The sequence below is a fragment of the Denticeps clupeoides genome, chromosome 16 (genome assembly GCF_900700375.1).
Source record: "Denticeps clupeoides chromosome 16, fDenClu1.1, whole genome shotgun sequence".
Classification (NCBI taxonomy): Eukaryota; Metazoa; Chordata; class Actinopteri; order Clupeiformes; family Denticipitidae; genus Denticeps; species Denticeps clupeoides.
The window spans coordinates 17,714,212-17,732,463 of NC_041722.1; the positions used below are offsets into that span (position 1 = coordinate 17,714,212).

The following is an 18,252-nucleotide window of genomic DNA, read 5'->3' on the forward strand; positions in this document are numbered from 1 at the left end:
TCTTTATTTTACTTTACTTTACTTTACTTAGCAGATGCTTTTGTCCAAAGCGACTTACAAGGAGAAGACACCAGCAATTCTCGTTCGGTTTCTATAGATTTTGTGTTACAAAACTATGAGCCCTGATAAGGCCTAACTTGTCAGGAAAAGAACATGCTAGGGAATTGTTAAATGTTAGACGGATCGGTGACCGTAAGTCTTTTTATCTGAATTTCACTGCATGGTGAAGAATAGAATCTCCATGCTTTAATTTAAATAAAAAGGATCGACATATCCTAAAAGGCCTGGGACCGTAGAAACCGAGGCATTTCTAAATCCAGATTCACTCCGATAAGGCATAAAATTAACATCACTTACAGCATGGCATTTAGATATGGCTGGCACAACAGAACAACTCACAGACCCAACTGTAACTGACAAAACAGGCAAATAATCCATTTCCAATGGAGAGCACAATATTCATGGTATTGAAGTGTTAAGTTAAATGTGGACTGGCACTTGCCTTTACCACATCTCTTCCTGGTACAGCTTGCTTATTCTAGTGCTCTGAGTTGTAAACTCTCTCAGTTGTAAACTTCTACAGTTGTAAACTTTGTCATATTCTTATTTCCAGGTCAGTACTGTTCATTTCTCTCATGCGTCTCCGGCAAGGTAGAGCCCTAGCATTTTATTTGTGTTAAAACACAACGAGCCATGTTTCATGAATGCATTAATGGTGAAAAAAATGCCTTTTGTGTGTTGTGTGAGATGTTGCTACGAAACCATAAACACGTACTAAACTACATTGTTAGGATTAATGGGGTTTTATCTACTCCACTTCACATTGTTAACCTGTATATACATATGTGTGTGTGTTTTTTGTATTGCACTAATCAAGCTATTGACCAACCAGTGTGTCACTTTATTTACTTAAACGACCCACATTTACGATATTTATCAGACACCCTTATCCAGAGCGCTACAGGGACAGTCCCCCCCTGGAGACACTCAGGGTTAAGTGTCTTGCTCAGGGACACAGTCATAGTAAGCGGGATTTGAACCTGGGTCTTCTGGTTCATAGGCGAGTGTCTTACCCGCTAGGCTACTACCACCCACACCCACCCACAGGACTTTGGTGAAGACAGACACAGACGTGTTGGTGACGTTAATTGCTCGGGTTGCTCTTTCTGCCCTGGATTAAAGCTCTATTTCACTTATTGATTTTAGTACCCTGGGTATACTAGAAAACACGCGGATCTGTTTATGTACGTGTGTGTACAGAGCAGTGCGTGCCATGAGGAGTGAATGACTGCAGCACTCGTTGCAGAACCTGAATTCTATTGTGCTGTTGCTTAGACACCGTTGTCAAGGCAACGGGCATCAGCTCGGTGGAAAAAGAAGGCCAGGAGAAATGAAATAAATAAAAAGGCATCAAACGGAAAACACAAGAGCGCGGTGGGAATGGGAAAATCACCAGCAGCGCCTTTGGACGCTGTGAAAGGGCCGAGCCCTGCAGACGCCCGAGCAGTAACAAAACACGCGCAATCCACGCCCGGCTGTGGAGTGATGCTTTATTGACAACCTGCGTCTCATACATGTACTCTCTCGCGGGTGACTCTTGGGAGTGAGGCCTGAACGTGTCACAGTGTCGCCCCGTGAACGCGCACTAAATACCCTCCAGCAGCACAATGTGGTGCCGTAATGTGTGTGAGGAGAAAGAGGGGTCCAGCTCACGCCTTTGTTCACAGGTCCGATGCCCTCATGGAAACCAGGGAGGGAGAACCCGATGGAGCAGGAAGTGAGAAGCAAGAGCCCTCCGCCCCCAAAGAAAAACCTCTTTTATACACTTGACTCCCGAAAAGTTTCCAAAGACCAATCAGGATTTGTCCTTTGATGTCTCATGACACCTCAAGCCATTTGAGGGCTTTGGACACCTCTTGATTGGGGGGTGTCGCAGCTTGACAAAGATACAGGTGGGGGACCTTCACGAAAGACAAAAGCACAAAATGCCATGGACCTGGGATTTCCCATCTTACACCTGCATGTCCTGAACATATGATTAAATGTCTTAAAATCTCACCTGTCAACCCTTCTGGTTTTTACACAGTTAAATCCACACGTCTCACTCTTGTTTGTTTCAGAATATTAGAAGATAGCACGATTCTGCACCCGTCAGTTGCTTCCTGTTTTATCCAGCTGCAGGTTCGGTCTCCAGAGTTGCAGGGAATTGATTTCATTCGGAGCTTTAACTCCGTGCATTAATAGCGCTGCATGCTCGTCTTAATACCTCGAAAGGGGAAGGTCTGCTTGGCCAAAGGCCTGCAGTTTTTGTCCTTGTGGGTTTCCCATCGCTCGCAAACCCTGCACTCCCGAGCCAGGCTCCCCTGAAATTGCTTTTCGCCTTGTGGAGTTGAACTGTTGTAATGAGACATTTGTCTATGGAGGCCATGCTGAAGCTGAGGAGTATGTTCAGTGACAAATAAATAAATAAATAAAAATGATAAATTGGTTATTGCCAATTGCCATGCATGACTCAGCATTGTGCAGACACTGCGCTCATTTATTCTAGTGCCAAGCGCCTTCATTATTTTACCAGCAGGAGGGGAAGAGACGGGCGGAGACTCGGGTGCCATTCCACTGCTGTTTCTGACCAGCACCGCTGCTAAGGTGAGAGAGAGGAGAAGGAAAGAGAGAGAGACACAGTGACAGAGAGAGAAACTACTTTGTGATTGACAGGTTGTCGTCCTTCCTGCACCCACAGAGAGCTGTCGGTCACATGCCCCTTAAAATTAATGACCCTAATCAAACCCAAATTCTAATTTATCAGCAGGACTCTAGTATTTAAAACTGGTTTTGCATTGTTTTTTACATTAGAAAGTGGTAGAGCACAGAAATGAATTAAAAATAACCGGAAGCTTTCCTGAAAATATTCCATTTCATGGGGTAATGGGATAAATCAATGAAAAAAAATGAAATCTATGAATAGTATATTAATTTATGCACATTTATGCAGAAAGTTGTTTCAGATGCGCTGGAATGTGGTGAGAGGTGAAGGCGTGGTGCTGGGGGAGGCTGAACAGAGAAGAAGGTGGATGGATGAAGTTTCTCCGCTGGTCCAGACGTCCTACCTGCTCGGTTGATCTCCTCGGGTGGGGCCAGTGGGCACATGTCGCTCTTGGTGCTGTGGTGCGGGGAGTTCAGCCCCGACTTGCAGTAATTCGGGGAGCCCAGCTGCGGGGCGCGGGGAATGTGTTTGTTCTTTTTCTTTGGTAGCTTCTGCTTGGCCATGGCCAGCGAGTAGTACATCCCAAAATTGTTGACGATGACGGGCACAGGCATGGCGATGGTCAGCACACCCGCCAGAGCGCACAGCGCACCCACCAGCATGCCCGACCATGTCTGTGGGTACATGTCACCGTAGCCCAGGGTTGTCATGGTGACCACTGCCCACCAGAATCCAATGGGGATGTTCTTGAAGGACGTGTGCTCACTGGCACGTGGGTCGTTGGGTTTGGCACCTATCCTCTCAGCGTAGTAGATCATGGTTGCAAAAATCAGGACACCCAGGGCAAGGAAGATGATGAGCAGCAGGAACTCGTTGGTGCTGGCGCGTAGCGTGTGGCCCAGCACCCGCAGACCAACAAAGTGCCTTGTCAGCTTAAAGATCCGCAGGATCCGAACGAAACGTACGACACGCAAGAACCCCAGAACGTCCTTGGCAGCCTTGGATGAGAGTCCACTCAGCCCCACCTCCAAGTAGAAGGGCAGGATGGCCACAAAGTCAATGATGTTCAGGGTGTTTCGGACAAACTTCAGCTTGTCTGGACAGAACATGACCCGTATGAGGAACTCGAAGGTGAACCACACCACGCACACGCCCTCGATGTAGGTGAGGTAGACCACGGTCTCGGTCTCTTGGGAGAAGATGGTGGAGTTGTCCACAGGGTTTAACTCTGTGCGGTTAATGATGGGGTTGAAGGCCTCATGCGTCTCCAGGCAAAAGGTAGTGATGGACACCAGGATGAAGAACAGAGAGGCGAAGGCCACCCACTGCAGAGAGAGAATGAGAGCATGAGTGCATAAATCACACATAAATCATTGTCTAAAAAGTTCAAACCAAAATAATGAAATGAAGAAAATCATTTCATGTGTGAGAGCTGTCAATCATGCATACCTCCAAGGTGCCACAGAGCAAAGCACCTGCTCCCCGGGTGCCTGTCATGGCTGCCCGCTGCTCAATAAAGGTGATGCTTAAATGTAGATGACACATTTCGTTGTGTCAACGTGTGCTGTGCTTGCAGTGACAATCACATCTATCTGTTTATTTTTGAAAATCTGAAAAAGGCACTAGATGTGGCATGAGTGCAGAGAAAGTACCGCCTCTTGACGCGACTCAACACTATCTGTACTGTAGCTATGGTTATATCCACATATGGAACAGAAACAGGGAGCAGAGCCCAAAAAACCCTGTCAGCATTATAATATGTGGCTGGGAGGAGACTCTGAGGCAGGGGTGGCTGATGGGGGTTGTGTAACACCATTTAACACCTCTAGAATATTGAAGAGTTGGGCCTGTGTGAGCTGGCAGGCATGTTCTGAGGTGGAGCAGTGAACATGTAACATCCAATCACCCGAGGCTTTAGCCAGAAGAAAGCAAAAAAAAAAAAAAAAGTGAGGGTGTTGGCTTCATTCTCCATGGGGCGGCCTAATTACTGCTTCTGAAGGTCAAACATCTGGCAGGTTTCCAATGCAGTTCAGATTCACCTAACAAACTGCCCTGGTTTTAGTCCCACTGTGGTCACTTAAATCATGTCCACAATCCACCTGCAGGGCACTGGCTTGTGATTGGTCACATCTCAAAAGGTGACTCCAGCCATCTCTGTAACATCAGTACCATCCAGCTCAAAGGCCTTTATTGCATCCAGTGCTGTTGGAAAAATTTACATCAAAGATATTTGTGTGCGTAGAAATGACAAGTTATGTTTTTGGTAAGATCATGCAACTGCAGATGAAATGCAGTCAGTTGCCTTTATTTATAATATAACAGCATACTGACCAAATGTGAGCTTCGGCCCAGCCATGTAATCAATATGAAGGCTCAAACCAATATCACTTACAGTCTAATAAATAAAAAAGTCTCCTAATAACAGAAGAACCTACGAGATGTAAATGGCTCTTAATGGATATTTTATGTAAACTGATATAACTGAAAGCAGAGGCATGTCTCATCGCTCTCTTGATATTTTGCATTGAGTGCTTCAAAGCAAAATGCCTGTAAGCTGGATGTACACAATGGATTTTGCAATTACTCGTTCAGCAGCTAACCAATACGAATGTTGACCAAAAAAAAATGTGATCTGTGTTCTAGTTGCCCCTATTGTTGTGTGCAAATATTCCAGAACGACAGGTGCACAGGATCCATTTCCACAGCAAACTGAATCAACAATGCACTAAATAGAGCACGCACACTGGCTGCATCTCCTACCATATAGACGGAACACAATGACAGCCGTAACTTCCATCCACAATATCTGCACCGATTGCACTGCACTTGCGCACAACTCCAGCCTTTATTTTACCGAGATATCAAATGACATTAGAGCGACATGGTAATGGATCCAGATAAGGCCGGTAAGTAAGTCCTCTGATTTTATCTGGTCCCCATATTGCAAAGACCATTTTTGCACCATTGTCCTCTGCTGCACAGAGACAATACCAGTAATGAATGTCTAAGGTTGGTACATTTGATGCCGCAAAAGAAAGTACCATAGTGGGGTCCCCTATTCTGAAAATTTCACTTTATTTAACATTAATACGAGTTCCCCTAGCCTGTTTATGGTCCTGTAGTCACGTGAGACTCTGAAGAACCCATGGGTTAATTCTAATTCTTCCTGGTTGCACCAAACATTGTGGTTGGTGAATGGTGTCACACCTGCTCCTGCAGCTCAGGCGGATGGATCAGGCTACAACTGGCCATGTGCAACAACTCCCACCTCAGAACCCACGCATCAGAACCTCACGAGGTTCAAAGTGGCCCGATGCTGCCGTGAACACAAGCGGAACAGCTTCTCGCGGTTGCCGCGTTCAGCGGATGTGGTGCATCTGTACGTAGTGGAATTATCACCCCTCCTCTGCCATGCTTCCACTACGGCAGGGACACTGAAAGTGCCAGAGTGAAGTTAGTCGATCGTATTTATAGCGAGCAGCCGGAAACGTCAACTTCATCTTCATCTGCAATTAGAGCTGAATCACTGCCGCTGTTTGTAATGCTTAAAGTGCTGGAGTGGTGGGCGTTTTTTTTTATTATGACCACCTTACAAAGTGAGTTCAAATATGAGATTGGGATCTTGTGCACGAGCATTACGGAACCATGACCTGAATACGTATCCCAGCACGTGGACATCACTGTGTCACAGGGCGCAGTGCAGCGAAGGACACATACGCACGACTCCATGGAACATACAAGGGCTTAATGACAAAAACAATACAGGGCATGGACCGGGAGCACATACCAGGAAACGCCAACAATCGCATGTAAACTAGACACACTCAAGCTACATTTATATCTTGCATGCAGGTAAAAACAAGGGACAAAGAAGACATGGAAAAATGGCCTGTGGCCACGACCTGCCCAGGACAATTTGGAGCTCAAAGAGCATCTCAGTCAACCTAAAGACACTCTAATGTGAAAGCGGTCCCGTCAAATAGATCTGGGATGTGGACATTTTTAATGCATGCCTCCACGAAAATGATCAGCATCTGGAGGAGACATAGTAAGTAAGCAGAAAAGAACAAACCAGGACCCCATTAGGCCTCAGAAGGCCTGCCACAAGCATCACCTGACAAGCCTCTAAATGGAACCCACCAAGGAAAGGGGTTCAAACAGAAATTGTTACAAGTGAGCACAGATGGGGAGTTCTAGAAAAAAACTGAGTGGAATGGAGGACATTCGCCAATGGCCTATGCAGCCCAGACGGCTTAAGGAGAAACCCCCTTCCCAATTCCACCTTCGTCTTCGTGACAGGAGACCTACAGAATTCATCACACTTGATGTTCCCCCACCAGTAAATTCACGAATCGACATTCAGCAGAACAGAAATCTCACTCCTGCGATCGTTCTGCACAGCAGAAGACCTTGGCAGACATCCGACATTGTTCTGCAGCGGCAGCTGGAGACGCAGCCGAGCCTCATCGTGGTGTGTAGGAGTCTACGCACACTTCAGCCCTCACGCAAGAGTCCCTGGGCGGTCTACACACAAAAACGGCGTGATGCAGACTGTGTTCTGTTTTCACTGGCGATGTGTGGATGCAGCAGACGTACGCAGACACCACTGGAGCACGTGTTTCCTCACTGGACGCTGGTTTACACATCATGAAACAAAAAGGAAACAGCAATTCTCCGCAATTCCGCCCCATTTGGAACATCATACTCTCCCTGTGTTGGCATGTGTTTCCTTCGGGTTCTCCGGTTTCCTCCCGCCATCCTTGGTGGACTGGTGACTCTGAATTGACATGCAGATGTGAGGATTTACATTTACAGTTACGCCCTTATCCAGAGCGACTAACAATCAGTAGTTACAGGGACAGTCCCCACCTGGAGACACTCAGGGTTAAGTGTCTTACTCAGGGATTTGAACCTGGGTCTTCAGGTTCATAGGCGAGTTTCTTACCCACTAGGCTACTACCGCCCTACCACCCTGAGCAGATGAGTGAATGGAGCATGGTGGTCTGGTGCCCCACCGGGCTCAGTGTCCCCGTGACCATGCATAACAGGACCGAGCAGAAAAGGATGGTGAAAAACTGTGTGACTTTCATCACATTCATTATTTATTTCATGCTTTTCTGAAATTATTCCCATTCAATTGCACATTCACGGAAAGTTGTCTGTTGATCGGCGGCTCATTTAAAATGCACGTGGTGCCGCGGAGATCTTGCGAGAAGTGACGTCACGCCGCAGCTCGGGGTCGATGTGCATATGGGAGTGAATGGGAAGAGAGCCGGAGCGGAGCGCGGCCTGCCTGAAGTGCATCAAAAATAGATTAGCAGCCTCCGTCTCCTCCCCTACATCACCCCCTCTCTTTCCTTTCTTCCTGCCTCCCTCTCTACCTCGCTTCCTGGAGATGAAAGCATGTCACGTTCTCTTATGTAACTGTGCTCCTCCCCACCCCTCACGGCCCCCCTCTGCCACAAATGCTTGTGAGTGTGTGCCTGCGCTAGTGAGGATGAGCATCTAAAGTGCATGCACGTGTGTGTGTCTGTGTGTGTGTGTATACTTGTTTTGGTGGTACCTAGATGCCTTCGGAAATCTGTGTGTGTGTGTGTGTGTTCGTTTGTCCGTGTCCCTATGGAAACATCCCTGAGAAGAGGAGGAGGGAGGACTGCAGCTGATTAGGGCCCGACTGTTCCTCGCCGCTGCTGATTGGTCTTTTCGGCAGCGGATGCTGTTCATCATTACCGCGCACCATGCAGGATGGGAGAACGATGGAAGATTATAAAGCGGCAGAACGTATACGTCATTTTACAAATGGATGCATTAACATTGTAACTCGCTCTGGGAAAGGGCATCTGCCAAATGCCACAAATGTAAATATAAATAAATGAACAACAGCTCTCCTGTCTGATTGGCTTTTATCACTTGCTTGACAGAATGCAGCACATGGGAATTTTTAAAAGTGGTACTAACAATAACATCTGACATATCCTGCTCTCTGCATCAAATAGTAAATTTTTTTATAAAAATAAAACCATCCCAATATGAATAAAAATGGTTGGACAACGTGCAATAAGGACCGGAGGCAATATATTTGCATCACGTTACATTTGAAAAACAATAAATAGTTATATTGATATATTGAGCGTCGCTCTAATGGGATGGTTTGCTGCTGATGTATCTGTCGCCTGAGTACCCGCGGCCCAGAAGAGCTCTGCTGTTAAGAGCGCTGATGCATCGCTGATTTATCACTGTTTAACACATTGAGACCCACTTGATGGGCCTTGAATGAGGGGGCCTTGAATGGCGGCGTGAAAGCTCAATCTTCTCCGCCCTTTCAGAGGAGCGGCCAAGCGCGGGCCATCAGCTGGACAGCGGAGGTCAGCGGGGCAGGCCACTGGAGAACAGCTCTGGCCTTTTTGGAATGTCAGAGGTCAGATTTTATGAGGGAGCACAGCGATGGATCGATTGGCTAGAGGTCAGGGGAGCAGGGAGGTGAGGAATATGGGCTCTAGATGAGAAATGTGAGCAAAACGTGTCTCTGAGATTAGGGTCAGTAGCGCATGGCAATGAAACAGCAGCAATTAAAATGAAAATCGATATATTTTCCTTTTCTGGCCGCTCGGTGTGAGTGGCATGTTTTTTTTTTTTATATATAAAGAACCTTGCAGTGGGAGGTTGTGTTTCAGCTCGTCCAGATGAGAGGATGTTTCAACGATCACTCATGTGCATCCACCGATCAAGGCCACTAGGGCTAATGGGAAACAAAAGTAAGAGGAAGCTGGCTGCAGTTGCAGATGGAACGTCTCACACAGCACCATCTCACGTGTCCACCAGCAATCTTTAGACAGCACTATATTCCAGTCACCTTGTGGCTCAGCCAGCTCAGCCAGTGCAATTGTCAAGTGAAGATATCAGAATTGTAATCTAATTTTACACTAAGTGGTACAATAGCATATCAAGTAATTATTGACATCACAGCGGGCTCAGAACTAACAATCCTCCCCAACTGGCTTACATGGAACCCTGCAATGCTCTGGATTTGGTAGAGTGTGTATGCGTGTGTAGTCAGTAGCCCAACGGCCGTACTGACATTTGAGAAGATAAGACCCACAGATAATCTGATACCGTCACACCAAAAGCACCACTCCCTGGCGCCTTCCACAGAGTAAGGGTTCCTGACCAACCAAGATAATGTCAAAAGGAAGGTTCAAACACTGACCAAGCCCTTTAAAGAGAGGTATTTTTAAATTTGTAAATAAATAATGGAAAAAAATATGTAAAGAAACAAAAAATGAGAGGACAGAGGGATGTAGTGGAGACAAGTGGAGGTAGGAGGCAAAGGGTGTGGTTACACTGATGGTGGATGACCTTATAAATATGAATATGTGAATATGTGTGATTGTAAAATGGCCAGCTGAACAATATAATGGAAAATCAATATACACATTATTTATTTACACAAAGCAGAGTACTTTTATATTGCCCTATAAGACAATGGTCAATGAATTATTCTGGTATATATATGATGCAAAAAACTGCATCCTTTATCCTCTAACTTTTAAAACAAAATGTTCTTCCTACACTAACCAATCACTTCTTCTAGCAAGGTCCATATCACTACCACTGTGAACAGATCACGAGCGAAATTGTGTAAAAACCATCAATACACAGCTGATAGGGAACCCCAGGGCATTGTGGGTCGGTATGGTACCTCAGACAGGAAGGGCGTCGTGCCACCAGCCTGGCACAGGGAGCAGGCGGCCATTTGCCCAGGCCATGTGCAGCACCACCGCACCCACTGTGAGCCAGCATGGCTGGCTTCGTCACCAGCGGCCCACCCTCCCCGTGCATGAACAAATAAAAACTATTCAGCACCCTTCATGGGCTCCATGATCATGGAATTTAGAGCCTCAAGCCAATCACAGCAACAGAAACAAACCCCCTGTCAACCTCCACCTGAACAGCACACAAGCACTTTTAATTGAAGGCCTCAGACCCAACCCTTCAATCTGGCCACGACATGTATATATACCATCTTTTTTTTTACATATTTTACATATTTTACATTTTATTATTTCAGGACGGAAGCCAGTGCAAAGGTTGGCACCATACCGCCACGAGATGTGAATATGCTGCGCCGCTCAGGCTTTTTGCCGCGTGCTTGGCTCAGAGAATGAAGCGTGATCCTTGTTTTCATGCAGAAATCGGAAGACGGCTCCCCAGAGAGGCTCTCCTCGTCTCCTGCGTTCCTGCACTACATTTAAATACAATTCCTATTCTGGTGCCTCCCATTAGGATAGAAGTCCAGGGGTGGGACTTTTTAAAAGAAAATAATAAAAATCGCACCGCGAGACCTCGAGGGAGGACGGAAAGGTCTGCCATTGAGGTATTATTATGATGAACCTGCTCCTTTTCCCCCTCCAATCCTTCAACTCTGCTGAAAGCAGGATACAGACTAATGACTAATGGCGGCTGCTGGGTGTTTGTTGTGACTTATGGACATGAGCTAAGTGTGTCAGAGTCATATTTTCCTGGTGCCATATAAGACATGGTGCATGGGGACCTTTCACTTATGTTCACAGAAATAAATACATAATAACAAGAACTGACTGCTGACAACTCGGGTTATCTGTCTGTTGAGGAGAGGAGGGGACCTTGAACACAAAGGTGACCACGCCCACTACCAACACCGACATGCAGGTTATCAGGCGCTTTCATTCAAGCATGGGATAACTTTTGAACGTGATGTTAGTGAACATGCCCCATACAATATGTGGTATTTTCCCCCGGCATTTGGACTAAATTGCCGTGGTTTGACAGACACAAAGGTTTGGTCGAACCCTGCTTTTCAATGCTGATGGCTCTCCTCAGCACTGTGGGTGCCCCAGTTTGAGCGGCCGATGGCCCAAGCAACCCGCTTCTCCCTGCCTGGGCTATTTCTAGCTCCGGCCGCGCCCAGTGGGAGCCCTGCTGCTTTTTCAGGGGTGTCCTGCTCCACTTCTCTACTGCAGACTGGGCCTAAGGGTGCAGACGGGGTTGTCTGCCCTGCTTGCTGTAATTACACTGAGCTGGAAAAGTCTGGAGAAAAAGGCATTAATTTGATAAAAGAATAAAGTTTTCAAACCACAGCCTGTTGCACGGCCGGTATGTGTGTCTGTTTAATCAATGTGTCTGAAATGTCCAAAAGTAGCTGCCTGGCCTGATTAAGGCTGCACCATTAAATGAAACTAAATGATGAATTATACGATCGCAACAAAATGATTTATAGAATTGCAACGGGGTAGACAGCCATATGGTAGCAACTGAATCCCTGCAAGTGAATGCATAGCATGACCGCTTGTCATGACTGATATATCCGTAGTAATATAAGTACCGATTTCGATCAGCGTGTCCTTAATCGTGCAGCTCAGAGCCGGATGGAGCCAGTCCTTGCAACAGACATTTATTACACATGCCCCTTTCTAGACCTCTGGGCTCCAGTTAGCCAGCGCTAGTCACAGCGGCTCAGCAGTGCGGATCCGCGTCCTTGGGAGCAACCTCCGACCCCACCCGGATCCCCTCCTGCAGGACTGGGGCAAGGTTGCGCAGCGTTCCGGCTCACCAGCAAGTTCTCATCCCCATCCCTGGCTTAATTAACAGTTTCCGTGCTCCGCTCCCTTACTGCTGTCTAATTAACGCTAATCGCCCCGGGCCCCCCGGGGCCACTGGATGTGCTGCCTTCAGCTCAGAACTCGCGGTCCCTTTAGTACCTTCCCTTCCAATTAAACCTGCAGGGTCAAAAAAAAAACGAAACCGGGGTCCTGACCCAGTATTAGACACATGAATGGCATTTATTCTGCGTGTTTAGCGAGAGCGCCGTGACAGGAAGACGATTAGAAAAGATCAGTCCCAACACCCCGCTACATGCAGCATTACAGGACCCCCACTGCGAGTCGCCGGTGCCGTGCTGAGACCCCCTTTCCCGTCCACCAGCAGGCCTCCTCATTTACCTGATTGTCCTGCAGAAACTTCCTGACGTGACCCTGTTGGTTAAAGCCTGGCAGAAGGTCCGGCGTCCTGCACAGACCAGCGGCGGCGGCCGCGTTCCAAGTAACGATCTGGACCCAAAATAAAATGGAAATAGCCATGCCAGCATTCTCTCACAGACATCCCAGATGAGGTGAATTGAGATTCTTAGAGAGCGCTAAGGAGTCAAGGACGCTTCGGCTTCCTAGAATCCTCAAGCCCTGGCAGCGAGAGCTCCGTTCCGGTTTGAGCTGACGTATCCTTTTGACCCGATGTCAATGCGCAAGGCTCCACTTCCAGATAAAGTGGCTGATCATCTTTTGTGCGACTTTGTGAAGGACACCGAACCCTCGCGGGAACGAGAGAAGTTCTCAGAAGTGTTTAGCTTCAGCTATTAATTCTCTCAAAAGCGAGAAGGAACTCGTCTGATCTGTTGCGAGCACAATCGGCTCTAACAGGAGGGAGCGCGTCATGCCTGATGGATCTTCTCGGAATGAAGCGATTCTGCTCATTCATTACAAAGACACAAAACGTCACGCTTCTTGTCCCAAGCAGTGTTAAAAACACACCTTTTGCAGCAATTAACAGCGATTTAACAGGACAGAATGTTCCTGTACTAACGTCACCACTCACAGATTGCATTTAACTCCTACAAACCAGTTACATTTACATGTACGACATTTATCAGAACGTCAGTAGTGTAGTCAGTAGTTCCAGGGACAGTCCCCCCACTAGAGACACTCAGGGTTAAGTGTCTTGCTCAGGGACACAATGGTAGTAAGTGGGATGTGAACCTGGTTCATAGTCGAGCGTCGTACCCACTAGGCTGCTACCATTTTTCTGTACTGCTTCATTGCAAAACTATTAAAAGAAGAAACCGGCTCAAAACGGCCTTACACTACTCCATGGTTCTCCACAATTGTGGCTGTTTTTTTGCCCATTTTACTACTTACTTACTTCAGTTACTGCGTCAGTCCGCCCATCTTTGCAGCGCTCCACCCACACCCATATTCTCACCTTGACATACACCCACCCAGACCCACCCTGTCCTCACTCCCACTTTACACACCCTCTACACCCACTTGGTTGACAACACCACAGAGGATGTGCTCATTAGACACAGGCTGTGATTGGCTGGGACTGAAAAAGTGGGCCAGCTTTAGGGCAACTTTACCTATGCATTTATAGAAAAAAAAAAAAAAAACATTGAGATTTATGATGAAATGACACTTGTTTAAGTTTTTAAAAATGTGAAATTCATTAAGTGAATGTTTTGTGTGAATTCCAACCAAACTAAACCAATTGAAATCCAGAATCTGTCATTATTAGAATGTTATCTATGACCACTCTCCTGCACATGAGCCCACCCTCAGCTCCATGGCATCCCCACACAGTCCACGGCAACTGGGTCTCTTCCCCCTGCCACACCATGGTGTTGCTGTCACTATGGTAACCAGGAGCCACTGGGTGATTGGTGCAGTGGAAGCGGGCTTTGCACGGCCCAAAACCCAAACACTGTCGCTTTTACAGCCACAATTGTGCTAGATTGCATGAAATAGATTAGATGCTCTCTTCCTTTTATAGCCCATAGTTTGGAGACTTTTTGTTTTTGATTGCCTGATCTCACCCATTACACCAATTCCGCCCCTACCTGCACACTGGTGTCTAGTCAACCCGAGAAAGCCCGGCTGATGACTGAACCACAGCCGCAGTCATGAAAAGAGCAAGAAGGCACAACACTTGTGACCTCAGTGCAACGTCTATAACTCTGTGCGGATGGTATTTAGAGTACCAGGCTGTTACTCAGACCCAGCAGCACCCAAACCCTGACAGTGAAATGTGAGGAGCCGTAATGAGCGCAGACAGGGCCCTGCAGGACCCTGAATTGGAAAATAATTGGCTTCTATTTATTCCCGGAGACGTGCGTCTGCGCCTGCACACTCTGCGACAGGCAAGGAGAATCTGGAGTGAAAGCCCTGAAGAGTGGCAGCAGGGCCTGACGGGAAGGAAGGCGGGGTTAAAAGCTGCCGTAATGCCAAGCAGGTGGAATTCACAATGCACAATGCCATTTATACTGCACTGCACATTTACACACACACACACACACACACACACACACACACACACACACACACACACACACTCTACGCAATAACGCCGCTAAATGCCACAGCTGACGGCTGCAGTGGACAGGAAACTGGATGCGGTGAGGGGGCTGCATGGCACCGGTGGCCGCACACGCTGTCATTTTAATGACTCAAAACCAGCCGAACGTATCCGACGTGAGTCAGCGCAGCATCTGCCACCGCCGGGCGTCTGCAGCGACGTTTCGTAACGGCGAGCAGGAGTGGGGGGACGTTTCCATTCATTGCGCATCACTGTTGCTCCTGAAGATTACAAAAAAAAAAAGAAATAGCGAAATATGTTCTTATCACGATTTGATGCTACACTTGTGTTCTGGAAACGTCACGGGTCCGTCGGGTCATCGTTTCTGAATGATCCGCTGACTCGCTCTGGCCCCACCAGCAGCGCTGCAACTTTTACATTATTCGACTGATGGAGAGTTTATTTTGGGCCTTCTGTTTCAAGGCAGAGTGAAACGCTGAGTCGGGCTTTATTCCCCAGTTAAAAACCCAGAGGAACCCCGCATTGTACGGTTAAGACTTCAAATCTGTGCTGCAACTGCGGCTGTCCATGGTGCTGATCGTCTAAGACGCTTTTTTTTTGTCATTGCGATACAGCGAAATGTGACCACTGCACTTAACCCGTCACCCTTGGTGAGCAGTGGGCAGCCGTGAAAGGCGCCCGGGAAGCAGCGTGTGGGGACGGTGCTTTGATCAAGGGGTTCTCAGTGGCGGTTCGGGATTTGGACCTGCGACTTTTATTTCCAGAACCGAAATGCATTGTGCTGCTGAACGATTTATTGATTGCTGGCAATGGAACAGCGGGACATGTATCAGAGGGACAAATTTTCCCACTAAGACTGTCACATTTTCCCGCACCTCCTGAGCCCCACCGACGCTAATCAGTTTCATTTTAAGCTCTCGGATGGTTTCCATGACAACTTACTCCAGAGACATTTGGGAAGGAAAGCGGCATCCGGATCTCTGCCAAGGACACAAATATACAGCAGGGGCCTCTGGGAGTCAAATGCAAACAGCTGTTATATTAGCGCAGCGCCGTGCCGCTCTCGGCGTGGGTCCAGCCTCGAGACACAGGGTTTCACAGGGAGTGGGACACATTACATCTCGACTAAAATCCCAATAATCATATGTGGAAATCAGTAAAAAAAAATAAACGGCACTATTATATAATACAAATAAGTAGGAAGATTAAATCCAAATAAATTGTTCTCAGACCTTTATCTAATCTTACTTAATTATGACTTAATAATGGCTTAATATATATTCCAGAGCTGTATTCTTACAGAAAGCAATGACGTCTGTGACGACTACCTAAAATGTCCTATTTGCCTAATTTCATGAGAAATGAACCCAGGTTCATTTGTAATATTAAAGTGAATTGATTGCTTAATCTGTGATTAGTGATCTTGGATTCCAGGGTCCGTTCTAGAAGTTGTACAGTAGGCAGCTTGGACTTAAACGTGAGCAATTATCCGTCCGTCAGCCGCCGCCTCCTGCCCTGGTGAATTTGAACGCGGTTTATTTTTACCCGGGCATCGTGAGGACGGCTCTCATTATTCTGTCTCAGCTCCCAGCTGGGTGTTGGGTCTTTGTCCCGTGTAATTATTGGTAATTACCCATTCGTCGACGCCTAATGACCTGACCCAAAGCGGGAGGATCCTGGCAATGGAGAGTGGCGAAGCGCGGCTAAGATCCACGAGGAAGCGCGCACCTTCTACCTCCTGCGATCCCCTGTCCGCGGAGGCCGTAATCGACGGCAACGGAGGCCGGGGCCTGGCTCGCCAGATCAACCCCCCGTTAATAAATGGTAAATGGGAGGACCTCCGCTCCGCGGCCCGTATTCCACCCTCATTACCACCCAGATCTGCTCGCCGCTGGCCCAGATGCGAGCGAGGCCCGTAATCAAAGCGTCCAGGCTATTAATGGCCGGGCAGCACCCCCGCTCCTCTGAAAGGGGCTCCATCCCACCTGCTTCCCCTAAACCGCAGAGGCATCAAGCTCAAGGGACGATTTGTTTTGTGACAATTGTGCAGCCATTAGTGCAACAGACTACTGTTCTACTGATCCGGGACCAGTTTCTTAGAGCACAGCGGCTGCTCTATTCACAGCGTTATCATCTGAGGACGACCGGTGACGGGACCTGCCCTTGGCTGGGAAATGGCAAGAAAGGAGACTGTCGATCGATGCAACACGACGCCCGGGCAGAGTGCACATGTTCTCCCCAGGGTGAGGGCACGTAATGACCGGATTTCGGATGGACGGATAAGAGGTGCTTTGCTGGGCTCTGAGCAGTCACGGTTTACACCAACCTCACTACTCAGGCAAACCATCCGACCACCTTGACTTATCTCCATGGAGAGGGAATGGCCACTTTCAGAAAACCTCTACTCGGTTATTTCAGATGTGCAGCGCTTGACTACGGCTTCCATCCGGCGAGCGTCCATCTCGGTGTCCTTGTGCGGTCCTTCGGCGGAGGCCCGAATGTTCCTCGCTACTGGAATCTGCACGTAACTTACCCTTGCATATTTAGACGAATATGGATCTTCAAAAAGCGCCCAGACGCGCCGCTGCCACCGGTGCCACAGGCCCCCTGTCCTGGCATCCGGGGAGTCCCCGAGCGCCAGCCTCCTGGTCATCTCCAGCTCGTCGTCGCCGTCGCCCGGCTCTCCCAGTCCGTCCGCGTCCGTGTCGTCATTGCCCGTCTCTGCCGGCCCTCCCCCGAAGCTGTCCAGAGCCTCCTCGGCCTCGCGGTGCTGCCGGTAGGTCATCCAGCAGCACGGCTCCACGTCCGTCTCGTCGATCCCCCAGAAGGCCAGCTCCTCCTCGTACAGGGGTCCGCACACGTCCGCGGGGCAGTGCAGCTTGCCGGTCCGGTAGTAGTTGAGGATGTGCGCGAAGACCCCGGGGTGGCGGTCGAAGAAGAACTCGTCGACCTGCGCGTCGTAGTCGAAGTGGCTGTGCGCGTCGGGCTCGGCGAGCCAGGCCAGCCGGGTGCCCGGGATGGTGCGCAGGGTGCTGCGGTACGTCTGGTGCCGGATGCCTCCCACGTTGATCACAACGCGATCTTTGTCGTCGCCCTGGCCCATCGCGGCGCTTAGGCATGCCTCGAACAGGCGCCGGACATTGCAACGCCGTGCGCGGCGGACGGTCGGACGGACGGCACCGGGGGGATCGCGTTCACGCTGCGCCGCTCATGTCAGCACGCACACACACACACACACACACACTCACACACACAGAGTCCGGCCGGTCGCCCAGAAATCGTCCCAGAAAGATCCGCGTGTCAAGGACGCATGTTGCCGATGTCCTTTATTTGACATGGAGACCGAGGTGAGACCTGCTGCGGTTCTCCGGGTCCCTCCTGCTCCCTCACCAAACCGTCTCTCTCTCTCCTCCTCCACCTCCCCTGTC

The 18,252-nt window shown here is 48.5% G+C and overlaps 1 protein-coding gene across 5 annotated transcripts in view; it reads right to left on the minus strand.

Moving 5' to 3' along the window:
- kcnc1a (potassium voltage-gated channel, Shaw-related subfamily, member 1a) overlaps positions 1-18,252 on the minus strand; it is a 29,015-nt gene extending 10,763 nt beyond the window's left edge. For 3 of the 5 annotated variants that reach the window (XM_028955860.1, XM_028955861.1, XM_028955858.1), the window contains exons 1-3: positions 17,358-18,252; positions 3,108-4,029; positions 2,573-2,641 (exon numbers count right to left, since the gene is read on the minus strand). In XM_028955860.1, the coding sequence (XP_028811693.1) occupies positions 2,573-2,641; positions 3,108-4,029; positions 17,358-17,927 (1,561 nt within the window). In that variant the 5' untranslated portion in view covers positions 17,928-18,252. The remainder of the gene's footprint in view (positions 1-2,572; positions 2,642-3,107; positions 4,030-17,357) is intronic. The other 2 variants (XM_028955859.1, XM_028955862.1) reach the window with 2 other exon arrangements.